The sequence below is a fragment of the Oncorhynchus masou genome, unplaced genomic scaffold, assembly GCF_036934945.1.
Source record: "Oncorhynchus masou masou isolate Uvic2021 unplaced genomic scaffold, UVic_Omas_1.1 unplaced_scaffold_3531, whole genome shotgun sequence".
In the NCBI taxonomy this organism is placed as follows: Eukaryota; Metazoa; Chordata; class Actinopteri; order Salmoniformes; family Salmonidae; genus Oncorhynchus; species Oncorhynchus masou.
Genome location: NW_027009938.1, coordinates 21,082 through 35,499, shown reverse-complemented (window position 1 = coordinate 35,499; position 14,418 = coordinate 21,082). Strand labels below are relative to the sequence as shown.

General features: G+C 47.8%; 1 protein-coding gene across 1 annotated transcript; it reads right to left on the bottom strand.

The window, feature by feature from the left end:
• Positions 1 to 547: 547 nt before the first annotated feature.
• Positions 548 to 13,850, bottom strand: LOC135534531 (glutamate receptor ionotropic, NMDA 2A-like; the record flags this gene model as incomplete). The annotated part of the gene is made up of 3 exons (XM_064961490.1): positions 13,656 to 13,850; positions 8,336 to 8,388; positions 548 to 678 (listed from the first exon to the last, which is right to left on the bottom strand). Coding segments are annotated over exons 1-3 (379 nt in total), but the record flags the coding sequence as incomplete, so codon positions are not given.
• Positions 13,851 to 14,418: the final 568 nt, after the last annotated feature.

The window sequence follows — 14,418 nt, the reverse complement described above, 5'->3', positions numbered from 1 at the left end:
AATTCTTGAGGAAACCTGTTTCAGTCTTCCACAGATTTGATACTGGGACAGAGGTTCACCTTCCAGCAGGACAATGACCCTAAGCATACTGCTAAAAAAGCAACACTCGAGTGGTTTAAGGGAAAACATTCAAATGTCTTGGAATGGCTTAGTCAAAGCCCAGACCTCAATCCAATTGAGAATCTGTGGGTATGACTTAAAGATTGCTGTACGCCAGTGGAACCCATCAAGGAGCTGGAGCAGTTTTGCCTTGAAGAATGGAAAAAATCCCAGTGGATAGATGTGCCAAGCTTATAGAGACAAACCCCAAGAGACTTGCAGCTGTAATTACGGTAAAATGTGTCTCCACAAAGTATTGAGTTTGGGGGTGAATAGTTATGCGCTCAAGTTTTCTGTATTTTTCATCTAATTTCTAAAACAAAAGATAGATAGATAGATAGATAGATAGATAGATAGATAGATAGATGTATAGACCTACTCTTTAACATGTTTCCTACAGGGAACAGAGTAAATGAGGTGTAGACCTACTCTTTAACATGTTTCCTACAGGGAACAGAGTTCCTCATGCAGGTTCCAGTCAGGATGTCTACGTTGTCAACGACGACGAAGGGCTTCTCCTCCAGAGTCACGATAGACAGGTGGTTCTCATCGGCCTCCTCGTCTCCCCACGAGTTATACCTGCTCAGAGAGACATTATAATGCATTATAACAAGATATACCTGCTCAGACAGACATTATAATGCATTATAACAAGATATACCTGCTCAGAGAGACATTATAATGCATTATAACAAGATATACCTGCTCAGACAGACATTATAATGCATTATAACAAGATATACCTGCCCAGACAGACATTATAATTCATTATAACAAGAAATACCTGCTCAGACAGACATTATAATGCATTATAACAAGATATACCTGCCCAGACAGACATTATAATGCATTATAACAAGATATACCTGCTCAGACAGACATTATAATGATTATAACAAGATATACCTGCCCAGACAGACATTATAATGCATTATAACAAGATATACCTGCTCAGACAGACATTATAATGATTATAACAAGATATACCTGCCCAGACAGACATTATAATGCATTATAACGAGTTAAGCCAGCTTACAAGGAAAACCAGGTGGTTAGGGTTAGACTAGTGTCCTGTCCAGGGGGTTAGGGTTCGACTAGTGTCCTGTCCAGGGGTTAGGGATGACTAGTGTCCTATCCAGGGGGATAGACTAGTGTCCTATCCAGGGGTTAGGGTTAGACTAGTGTCCTGTCCAGGGGATAGACTAGTGTCCTATCCAGGGGGTTAGACTAGTGTCCTGTCCAGGGGTTAGGGTTAGACTAGTGTCCTATCCAGGGGGATAGACTAGTGTCCTATCCAGGGGGTTCGACTAGTGTCCTGTCCAGGGGGATTAGACTAGTGTCCTGTCCAGGGGGATAGACTAGTGTCCTGTCCAGGGGGATAGACTAGTGTCCTATCCAGGGGGATAGACTAGTGTCCTGTCCAGGGGTTAGGGTTAGACTAGTGTCCTGTCCAGGGGGATAGACTAGTGTCCTGTCCAGGGGGATAGACTAGTGTCCTGTCCAGGGGGATAGACTAGTGTCCTATCCAGGGGGATAGACTAGTGTCCTGTCCAGGGGGTTAGACTAGTGTCCTGTCCAGGGGGTAGACTAGTGTCCTGTCCAGGGGGATAGACTAGTGTCCTGTCCAGGGGGTTAGACTAGTGTCCTGTCCAGGGGGATAGACTAGTGTCCTGTCCAGGGGGTTAGACTAGTGTCCTGTCCAGGGGGATAGACTAGTGTCCTATCCAAGGGGATAGACTAGTGTCCTGTCCAGGGGGTTAGACTAGTGTCCTATCCAGGGATAGACTAGTGTCCTGTCCAGGGGTTCGACTAGTGTCCTGTCCAGGGGGATAGACTAGTGTCCTATCCAGGGGGTTAGACTAGTGCCCTGTCCAGGGGGTTAGACTAGTGTCCTGTCCAGGGGGATAGACTAGTGTCCTGTCCAGGGGGATAGAATAGTGTCCTGTCCAGGGGGATAGACTAGTGTCCTGTCCAGGGGTTAGACTAGTGTCCTGTCCAGGGGTTAGGGTTAGACTAGTGTCCTGTCCAGGGGGATAGACTAGTGTCCTGTCCAGGGGGTTAGACTAGTGTCCTGTCCAGGGTAGACTAGTGTCCTATCCAGGGGATGAAACTAGTGTCCTGTCCAGGGGGTTAGACTAGTGTCCTGTCCAGGGATAGACTAGTGTCCTATCCAGGGGGATAGACTAGTGTCCTGTCCAGGGGGATAGACTAGTGTCCTATCCAGGGGATAGACTAGTGTCCTGTCCAGGGGGATAGACTAGTGTCCTGTCCAGGGGGTTAGACTAGTGTCCTGTCCAGGGGATAGACTAGTGTCCTGTCCAGGGGGATAGACTAGTGTCCTGTCCAGTTGGTTAGACTAGTGTCCTGTCCAAGGGGATAGACTAGTGTCCTGTCCAGGGGGTTAGACTAGTGTCCTATCCAGGGGGATAGACTAGTGTCCTATCCAGGGGATAGACTAGTGTCCTGTCCAGGGGGGTTAGACTAGTGTCCTGTCCAGGGGGATAGACTAGTGTCCTATCCAGGGGATAGACTAGTGTCCTATCCAGGGGGATAGACTAGTGTCCTGTCCAGGGGGATAGACTAGTGTCCTATCCAGGGGGTTAGACTAGTGTCCTGTCCAGGGGGATAGACTAGTGTCCTGTCCAGGGGGTTAGACTAGTGTCCTGTCCAGGGGGATAGACTAGTGTCCTGTCCAGGGGGATAGACTAGTGTCCTGTCCAGGGGGATAGACTAGTGTCCTGTCCAGGGGGTTAGGGTTAGACTAGTGTCCTGTCCAGGGGGTTAGACTAGTGTCCTGTCCAGGGGGATAGACTAGTGTCCTGTCCAGGGGGATAGACTAGTGTCCTGTCCAGGGGATAGACTAGTGTCCTATCCAGGGGGATAGACTAGTGTCCTGTCCAGGGGTTAGACTAGTGTCCTGTCCAGGGGGTTACGGTTAGACTAGTGTCCTGTCCAGGGGATAGACTAGTGTCCTGTCCAGGGGGATGGACTAGTGTCCTATCCAGGGGATAGACTAGTGTCTATCCAGGGGATAGACTAGTGTCCTGTCCAGGGGGATAGACTAGTGTCCTATCCAGGGGGATAGACTAGTGTCCTATCCAGGGGGATAGACTAGTGTCCTGTCCAGGGGGTTAGACTAGTGTCCTGTCCAGGGGGATAGACTAGTGTCCTGTCCAGGGGGTTAGGGTTAGACTAGTGTCCTATCCAGGGGGATAGACTAGTGTCCTGTCCAGGGGGTTAGACTAGTGTCCTGTCCAGGGGGTTAGACTAGTGTCCTGTCCAGGGGGATAGACTAGTGTCCTGTCCAGGGGGATAGACTAGTGTCCTGTCCAGGGGGATAGACTAGTGTCCTATCCAGGGGGTTAGACTAGTGTCCTATCCAGGGGGATAGACTAGTGTCCTGTCCAGGGGATAGACTAGTGTCCTGTCCAGGGGGATAGACTAGTGTCCTGTCCAGGGGATAGACTAGTGTCCTATCCAGGGGGATAGACTAGTGTCCTATCCAGGGGGATAGACTAGTGTCCTATCCAGGGGGTTAGACTAGTGTCCTGTCCAGGGGTTAGACTAGTGTCCTGTCCAGGGGGATAGACTAGTGTCCTGTCCAGGGGGTTAGACTAGTGTCCTGTCCAGGGGGATAGACTAGTGTCCTATCCAGGGGGTTAGACTAGTGCCCTGTCCAGGGGATAGACTAGTGTCCTGTCCAGGGGTTAGACTAGTGTCCTGTCCAGGGGTTAGGGTTAGACTAGTGTCCTGTCCAGGGGATAGACTAGTGTCCTATCCAGGGGGTTAGACTAGTGTCCTATCCAGGATAGACTAGTGTCCTATCCAGGGGGATAGACTAGTGTCCTGTCCAGGGGGTTAGGGTTAGACTAGTGTCCTGTCCAGGGGGATGGACTAGTGTCCTATCCAGGGGGATAGACTAGTGTCCTGTCCAGGGGTTAGACTAGTGTCCTGTCCAGGGGGATAGACTAGTGTCCTATCCATGGGGATAGACTAGTGTCCTGTCCAGGGGATTATGTTTAGACTAGTGTCCTATCCAGGGGGATAGACTAGTGTCCTATCCAGGGGATAGACTAGTGTCCTGTCCAGGGGGTTAGACTAGTGTCCTATCCAGGGGGTTAGACTAGTGTCCTGTCCAGGGGGTTAGGGTTAGACTAGTGTCCTGTCCAGGGGGATAGACTAGTGTCCTGTCCAGGGGGATAGACTAGTGTCCTGTCCAGGGGGATAGACTAGTGTCCTGTCCAGGGGGATAGACTAGTGTCCTGTCCAGGGGTTAGACTAGTGTCCTGTCCAGGGGATAGACTAGTGTCCTGTCCAGGGGATAGACTAGTGTCCTGTCCAGGGGGTTAGGGTTAGACTAGTGTCCTGTCCAGGGGGATAGACTAGTGTCCTATCCAGGGGGATAGACTAGTGTCCTGTCCAGGGGGTTAGGGTTAGACTAGTGTCCTGTCCAGGGGGTTAGACTAGTGTCCTATCCAGGGGGATAGACTAGTGTCCTGTCCAGGGGATAGACTAGTGTCCTGTCCAGGGGTTAGGGTTAGACTAGTGTCCTGTCCAGGGGGATAGACTAGTGTCCTGTCCAGGGGGATAGACTAGTGTCCTGTCCAGGGGATAGACTAGTGTCCTATCCAGGGGGATAGACTAGTGTCCTGTCCAGGGGATAGACTAGTGTCCTGTCCAGGGGTTAGGGTTAGACTAGTGTCCTATCCAGGGGGATAGACTAGTGTCCTGTCCAGGGGGTTAGGGTTAGACTAGTGTCCTGTCCAGGGGGTAGACTAGTGTCCTGTCCAGGGGGATAGACTAGTGTCCTGTCCAGGGGGGTAGACTAGTGTCCTGTCCAGGGGATAGACTAGTGTCCTATCCAGGGGATAGACTAGTGTCCTGTCCAGGGGGATAGACTAGTGTCCTATCCAGGGGATAGACTAGTGTCCTGTCCAGGGGGATAGACTAGTGTCCTGTCCAGGGGGTTAGGGTTAAACTAGTGTCCTATCCAGGGGGATAGACTAGTGTCCTGTCCAGGGGGATAGACTAGTGTCCTGTCCAGGGGGATAGACTAGTGTCCTGTCCAGGGGATAGACTAGTGTCCTATCCAGGGGATAGACTAGTGTCCTCTCCAGGGGGATAGACTAGTGTCCTGTCCAGGGGGATAGACTAGTGTCCTGTCCAGGGGCTTTGGGTTAGACTAGTGTCCTGTCCAAGGGGATAGACTAGTGTCCTGTCCAGGGGATAGACTAGTGTCCTGTCCAGGGGGATAGACTAGTGTCCTGTCCAGGGGTTAGACTAGTGTCCTATCCAGGGGGTTAGACTAGTGTCCTGTCCAGGGTTAGGGTTAGACTAGTGTCCTGTCCAAGGGGTTAGACTAGTGTCCTGTCCAGGGGGATAGACTAGTGTCCTGTCCAGGGGGATAGACTAGTGTCCTATCCAGGGGGATAGACTAGTGTCCTGTCCAGGGGGTTAGACTAGTGTCCTGTCCAGGGGGTTAGACTAGTGTCCTGTCCAGGGGTTAGGGTTAGACTAGTGTCCTGTCCAGGGGATAGACTAGTGTCCTATCCAGGGGGATAGACTAGTGTCCTGTCCAGGGGGATAGACTAGTGTCCTGTCCAGGGGGTTAGACTAGTGTCCTGTCCAGGGGATAGACTAGTGTCCTGTCCAGGGGGATAGACTAGTGTCCTGTCCAGGGGTTAGGGTTATAGTGTCCTATCCAGGGGATAGACTAGTGTCCTGTCCAGGGGGATAGACTAGTGTCCTGTCCAGGGGGATAGACTAGTGTCCTATCCAGGGGGATAGACTAGTGTCCTGTCCAGGGAATAGACTAGTGTCCTGTCCAGGGGATAGACTAGTGTCCTATCCAGGGGATAGACTAGTGTCCTATCCAGGGGATAGACTAGTGTCCTGTCCAGGGGATAGACTAGTGTCCTATCCAGGGGGATAGACTAGTGTCCTATCCAGGGGGATAGACTAGTGTCCTGTCCAGGGGGTAGACTAGTGTCCTGTCCAGGGGGATAGACTAGTGTCCTGTCCAGGGGGATAGACTAGTGTCCTATCCAGGGGGATAGACTAGTGTCCTGTCCAGGGGATAGACTAGTGTCCTATCCAGGGGGGATAGACTAGTGTCCTATCCAGGGGGATAGACTAGTGTCCTGTCCAGGGGGATAGACTAGTGTCCTGTCCAGGGGGATAGACTAGTGTCCTGTCCAGGGGGTTAGACTAGTGTCCTATCCAGGGGGATAGACTAGTGTCCTGTCCAGGGGGATAGACTAGTGTCCTGTCCAGGGGGATAGACTAGTGTCCTATCCAGGGGATAGACTAGTGTCCTGTCCAGGGGGATAGACTAGTGTCCTATCCAGGGGGATAGACTAGTGTCCTGTCCAGGGGGTTAGGGTTAGACTAGTGTCCTGTCCAGGGGGTTAGACTAGTGTCCTGTCCAGGGGGTTAGACTAGTGTCCTGTCCAGGGGGATAGACTAGTGTCCTCTCCAGGGGGTTAGGGTTAGACTAGTGTCCTGTCCAGGGGGATAGACTAGTGTCCTGTCCAGGGGGTTAGACTAGTGTCCTGTCCAGGGGGATAGACTAGTGTCCTGTCCAGGGGGATAGACTAGTGTCCTATCCAGGAGGGGGTTAGACTAGTGTCCTGTCCAGGGGGTTAGACTAGTGTCCTGTCCAGGGGGATAGACTAGTGTCCTGTCCAGGGGGATAGACTAGTGTCCTGTCCAGGGGATAGACTAGTGTCCTGTCCAGGGGGATAGACTAGTGTCCTGTCCAGGAGGTTAGGGTTAGACTAGTGTCCTGTCCATGGGGATAGACTAGTGTCCTGTCCAGGGGGATAGACTAGTGTCCTGTCCAGGGGGATAGACTAGTGTCCTGTCCAGGGGGATAGACTAGTGTCCTGTCCAGGGGGATAGACTAGTGTCCTGTCCAGGGGTTAGACTAGTGTCCTGTCCAGGGGGATAGACTAGTGTCCTATCCAGGGGGTTAGGGTTAGACTAGTGTCCTGTCCAGGGGGATAGACTAGTGTCCTGTCCAGGGGGATAGACTAGTGTCCTGTCCAGGGGATAGACTAGTGTCCTGTCCAGGGGTTAGACTAGTGTCCTATCCAGGGGGATAGACTAGTGTCCTATCCAGGGGGATAGACTAGTGTCCTGGTCCAGGGGGATAGACTAGTGTCCTGTCCAGGGGATAGACTAGTGTCCTGTCCAGGGGGTTAGACTAGTGTCCTGTCCAGGGGGATAGACTAGTGTCCTATCCATGGGGGATAGACTAGTGTCCTGTCCAAGGGGATAGACTAGTGTCCTGTCCAGGGGGATAGACTAGTGTCCTGTCCAGGGGGTATAGACTAGTGTCCTATCCAGGGGGATAGACTAGTGTCCTGTCCAGGGGGATAGACTAGTGTCCTATCCAGGGGATAGACTAGTGTCCTGTCCAGGGGGATAGACTAGTGTCCTATCCAGGGGGATAGACTAGTGTCCTGTCCAGGGGGATAGACTAGTGTCCTATCCAGGGGATAGACTAGTGTCCTGTCCAGGGGGTTAGACTAGTGTCCTGTCCAGGGGATAGACTAGTGTCCTATCCAGGGGATAGACTAGTGTCCTATCCAGGGGGATAGACTAGTGTCCTATCCAGGGGGATAGACTAGTGTCCTGTCCAGGGGTTAGGGTTAGACTAGTGTCCTGTCCAGGGGATAGACTAGTGTCCTGTCCAGGGGGATTTGGGTTAGACTAGTGTCCTGTCCAGGGGATAGACTAGTGTCCTGTCCAGGGGGATAGACTAGTGTCCTGTCCAGGGGTTAGACTAGTGTCCTGTCCAGGGGGATAGACTAGTGTCCTATCCAGGGGATAGACTAGTGTCCTGTCCAGGGGTTAGACTAGTGTCCTGTCCAGGGGATAGACTAGTGTCCTGTCCAGGGGAATAGACTAGTGTCCTATCCAGGGGGATAGACTAGTGTCCTGTCCAGGGGGTTAGGGTTAGACTAGTGTCCTGTCCAGGGGGATAGACTAGTGTCCTGTCCAAGGGGATAGACTAGTGTCCTATCCAGGGGGATTAGATAGACTAGTGTCCTGTCCAGGGGATAGACTAGTGTCCTGTCCAGGGGGATAGACTAGTGTCCTGTCCAGGGGATAGACTAGTGTCCTGTCCAGGGGGATAGACTAGTGTCCTGTCCAGGGGGATAGACTAGTGTCCTTTATATTACATGTAACTATGTCATATTAACAATGTACATTGATTTTAAAATAGTTGTACCTGGGCCATACCGGGAACATCAGAGACAAGGTCCCATTCTCCCAACGACCCATCTGGAGAGAGTGAGAGAGAGAGGGGGGCGGGGGAGAGAATCACACAGATGTCATATTTAGGATTTTTCAGGGAGTAGAGATCAACAGTATCTACCTAGCAGTTGGACAGATATACAGGGAGTAGAGATCAACAGTATATTCCGGTGTTGTGTTCAAGACCACCTAAAGCGAGACCGATTCAAGGCCAAGAGCGGGAGGGGTACAAGGGGTTCCGAGACTTAGTCAACACAGAGACCAGAAAAATGTGAGTCCAATTCAAGACCATGATTGTAATGTTGTCAAATCGCCAGTGTAACAAGTGTATCCTTTCGATATTCAGAATGGATATTGAGGGGAAATAGAGCCACTCTGCAAATTATTACTAACCCACAGTGGGAGACAATGGGCCTTCTACTCCTTTAGAGAAAGGGCTAATGATATATAATAACACAGTGGGCCTTCTACTCCTTTAGAGAAAGGGATAATGATTTGTAACAACACAATGGGCCTTCTACTCCTTTAGAGAAAGAACTAATGATGTATAATAACACAATGGGCCTTCACCTCCTTTAGAGAAAAGGCTAATGATGTATAATAACACAATGGGCCTTCTACTCCTTTAGAGAAAGGGCTAATGATGTATAATAACACAATGGGCCTTCTACTCCTTTAGAGAAAGGGCTAATGATGTATAATAACACAGTGGGCCTTCTACTCCTTTAGAGAAAGGGCTAATGATGTATAATAACACAATGGGCCTTCTACTCCTTTAGAGAAAGGGCTAATGATGTATAATAACACAATGGGCCTTCTACTCCTTTAGAGAAAGGGCTAATGATGTATAATAACACAATGGGCCTTCTACTCCTTTAGAGAAAGGGCTAATGATATATAACAACACAATGGGCCTTCACCTCCTTTAGAGAAAGGGCTAATGATGTATAATAGCACAGTGGGCCTTCTACTCCTTTAGAGAAAGGGCTAATGATGTATAATAACACAGTGGGAGACAATGGGCCTTCTACTCCTTTAGAGAAAGGACTAATGATGTATAACAACACAATGGACCTTCTACTCCTTTAGAGAAAGGGCTAATGATGTATAACAACACAATGGGCCTTCTACTCCTTTAGAGAAAGGGCTAATGATGTATAATAACACAATGGGCCTTCTACTCCTTTAGAGAAAGGGCTAATGATGTATAATAACACAATGGGCCTTCTACTCCTTTAGAGAATGGGCTAATGATGTATAATAACACAGTGGGCCTTCTACTCCTTTAGAGAAAGGGCTAATGATGTATAATAACACAATGGGCCTTCTACTCCTTTAGAGAAAGAACTCATGAAGTATAATAACACAGTGGGCCTTCTACTCCTTTAAAGAAATGGCTAATGATGTATTACAACACAATGGGCCTTCTACTCCTTTAGAGAAAGGGCTAATGATGTATAATAACACAATGGGCCTTCTACTCCTTTAGAGAAAGGGCTAATGATGTATAATAACACAATGGGCCTTCTACTCCTTTAGAGAATGCGCTAATGATGTATAATAACACAGTGGGCCTTCTACTCCTTCAGAGAAAGGGTTAATGATGTATAACAACACAATGGGCCTTCTACATCCTTTAGAGAAGAACTCATGAAGTATAATAACACAGTGGGCCTTCTACTCCTTTAAAGAAATGGCTAATGATGTATAATAACACAATGGGCCTTCTACTCCTTTAGAGAAAGGGCTAATGATGTATAATGACACAATGGGCCTTCTACTCATTTAGAGAAAGGGCTAATGATGTATAATAACACAATGGGCCTTCTACTCCTTTAGAGAAAGGGCTAATGATATATAACAACACAATGGGCCTTCACCTCCTTTAGAGAAAGGGCTAATGATGTATAATAGCACAGTGGGCCTTCTACTCCTTTAGAGAAAGGGCTAATGATGTATAATAACACAGTGGGTTGTGAGACAATGGGCCTTCTACTCCTTTGAGAAAGGATCTAATGATGTATAACAGCACAATGGACCTTCTACTCCTTTAGAGAAAGGGCTAATGATGTATAACAACACAATGGGCCTGTTACATCCTTTTGAGAAAGGGCTAATGATGTATAACAACATCAATTTGGGCCTTCTACTCCTTTAGAGAAATCTCTTTGGGCTAATGATGTATAATAACACAATGGGCCTTCTACATCTCTTTAGTGTGATGGGCTAATGATGTTCCTAATAGACATCTCTTTGGTGTGTGCCCTGTTGTGAGACTCTCCTTCAGAGAAAGGGTTAATGATGTATAACAACACAATGGGCCTTCTACTCCTTTAGAGAAAGAACTCATGAAGTATAATAACACAGTGGGCCTTCTACTCTCTTTAAAGAAATGGCTAATGATGTATTACAACATCAATGGGCCTTCTACTCCTTTAGAGAAAGAGCTAATGATGTATAATAACACAATGGGCCTTCTACTCCTTTAGAGAAAGGGCTAATGATGTATAATAACACAATGGGCCTTCTACTCCTTTAGAGACATACAATTTGGAGTTTCCTGTTTGCATCTCTTTGTCTCTGTTGTAGATACATCTAGCTGACTAAGTCAGCCATTGACTAGGCCATCTGAAGCATGATAGAAGGGATCCGCATTCAACTGCATTAGAGCCAATGGCTGACTTTTTGACTGTTGTGACAGTGGAATAAACCAATCACATTTTGACCTAATGGGTGGGACAACAGGTGACTGTGCAATAGGGAGCAGTAGCTTTCCCACAGGGCCAGCTAGCTAGTTTTCGTTGTAGGCTAGTTTGCTGCGGCTGCAGCAGGTGTTACCGAAGAAGATGTTGTTGCTAATTTTGTTAGCTTGTTCCTTTTCAAGAATAACTTTCAACAGGAAGTTATGTTTCAACTGATCATCATCTTGTGAGTGGAACTATGTTTGTTTTATTGCAGTGTGCTTCCTGTTGTGAGACATCTCTATGGTGTGCTTCCTGTTGTGAGACATCTCTTTGGTGTGCTTCCTGTTGTCTCTCTTTGGTGTGCTTCCTGTTGTCAAACATCTCTTTGGTGTGCTTCCTGTTGTCAAACATCTCTTTGGTGTGCTTCCTGTTGTGAGACATCTCTTTGGTGTGCTTCCTGTTGTCAAACATCTCTTTGGTGTGCTTCCTGTTGTCAAGCATCTCTTTGGTGTGCTTCCTGTTGTCATGCATCTCTTTGGTGTGCTTCCTATTGTCAAACATCTCTTTGGTGTGCTTCCTGTTGTGAGACATCTCTTCGGTGTGCTTCCTGTTGTCAAGCATCTCTTTGGTGTGCTTCCTATTGTCAAACATCTCTTTGACATCTCTTTGGTGTGCTTCCTGTTGTGAGACATCTCTTTGGTGTGCTTCCTGTTGTGAGACATCTCTTTGGTGTGCTTCCTGTTGTGAGACATCTCTTTGGTGTGCTTCCTGTTGTCAAGCATCTCTTTGGTGTGCTTCCTGTTGTGAGACATCTCTTTGGTGTGCTTCCTGTTGTGAGACATCTCTTTGGTGTGCTTCCTGTTGTGAGACATCTCTTTGGTGTGCTTCCTGTTGTGAGACATCTCTTTGGTGTGCTTCCTGTTGTGAGACATCTCTTTGGTGTGCTTCCTGTTGTGAGACATCTCTTTGGTGTGCTTCCTGTTGTGAGACATCTCTTTGGTGTGCTTCCTGTTGTCAAGACATCTCTTTGGTGTGCTTCCTGTTGTGAGACATCTCTTTGGTGTGCTTCCTGTTGTGAGACATCTCTTTGTGCTTCCTGTGTGCATTCCTGTTGTGAGACATCTCTTTGGTGTGCTTCCTGTTGTGAGACATCTCTTTGGTGTGCTTCCTGTTGTCAGACATCTCTTTGGTGTGCTTCCTGTTGTGAGACATCTCTTTGGTGTGCTTCCTGTTGTGAGACATCTCTTTGGTGTGCTTCCTGTTGTCAAACATCTCTTTGGTGTGCTTCCTGTTGTCAAGCATCTCTTTGGTGTGCTTCCTGTTGTCAAGCATCTCTTTGGTGTGCTTCCTGTTGTCAGACATCTCTTTGGTGTGCTTCCTGTTGTGAGACATCTCTTTGGTGTGCTTCCTGTTGTGAGACATCTCTTTGGTGTGCTTCCTGTTGTGAGACATCTCTTTGGTGTGCTTCCTGTTGTGAGACATCTCTTTGGTGTGCTTCCTGTTGTCATCTCTTTGGTGTGCTTCCTGTTGTGAACATCTCTTTGGTGTGCTTCCTGTTGTCAAACATCTCTTTGGTGTGCTTCCTGTTGTCAGACATCTCTTTGGTGTGCTTCCTGTTGTCAGACATCTCTTTGGTGTGCTTCCTGTTGTGAGACATCTCTTTGGTGTGTTGTGAGACTTCTTTGGTGTGCTGTTGTCAAGACATCTCTTTGGTGTGCTTCCTGTTGTCAAGGTGTGCTTCCTGTTGTCAGACATCTCTTTGGTGTGCTTCCTGTTGTGAGACATCTCTTTGGTGTGCTTCCTGTTGTCTGGTGTGAGACATCTCTTTGGTGTGACATCTCTTTGGTGTGCTTCCTGTTGTCAAACATCTCTTTGGTGTGCTTCCTGTTGTGAGACATCTCTTTGGTGTGCTTCCTGTTGTCAAACATCTCTTCCTGTTGTGTCTCTTTGTGTGCTTCCTGTTGTGAGACATCTCTTTGGTGTGCTTCCTGTTGTCAAACATCTCTTTGGTGTGCTTCCTGTTGTGAGACATCTCTTTGGTGTGCTTCCTGTTGTGAGACATCTCTTTGGTGTGCTTCCTGTTGTCAAGACATCTCTTTGGTGTGCTTCCTGTTGTGAGACATCTCTTTGGTGTGCTTCCTGTTGTGAGACATCTCTTTGAAAATAACGTCAGTGTGTGAAACACTGTTGCATGTAAACCTTAGGTCACTGGTTACTTATGTGTGCTAAGCGTGAAGTATTCCTTAACGTCATGTGGACTAAATGTTTTCCATCACCTGGTTTTCACACCCGTTGTTGCCTTCGTTAGCACTTCACTGGTCGGTGGCATCAGTTGAAATGTCTTTCCTACCCAACCGGCTCATGATTTCTCTGCTGTACTACATCAGTGATCCGTAGTGTATCTCCACTACACTACCATGATACGTATCAGTAGGGATTAACAAGTGAGTGTACCCAACGCCCACAGAAACTAAACTGGGTACGCGTCGTATACCTGCACATAACCTCCACCACTGGCCCTTGGTGTTCTTCTCCTAGAGTTTAATTGTACCTGTAAAAAAATACATTAAATTAAACAGTTAAATAAATACTGATGAAAAACATTGTTACCTTCTCCCATGTCCTGTTTGGATGAAGGACAATGACGGACAGTTTGGGGTTGGCTTGGTAACCGTCGACGGTGAAGGACAGGTCCCGCTCTTCGTAGGTCACGTGCATCATGTGCCTGTAACACATCATCATCATCATCATCATCACCATCATCATCATCACCATCATCATCATCATCATCACCACCATCATCATCATCAATATCAATATTATCATCATTATCAGCACCACTATCACCATCATCATCAGCATCATCATCATCATCACCATCATCATCATAATCATCATCATCATCATCATCATCATCATCATCATCATCACTATCATCATCATCATCATCATCATCATCATTATCATCATCATTATCATCATCACCACTATCATCATCATCATCATCATCATCGTCATCACCACTATCATCATCACCACTATCATCATCATCATCACCATCATCATCATCACCACCACTATCATCATCATCACCACCACCACCATCATCATCATCATCATCATCACCACCACTATCATCATCACCATTATCATTATCATCTTCACCACTTCACCACAGGGTAATGGGTGGGGGTCCTCAAGGAGTGGTTTGGGTAACAACTATAAGGGGAATGGATGGGAGTCCTCAAGGAGTGGTTTGGGAAACAACTATAAGGGTGGGAGTCCTCAAGGAGTGGTTTGGGTATCAACTATAAGGGGAATAGATCGGAGGCCTCAGGGAGTGGTTTGGGAAACAACTATAAGGGGAATGGAT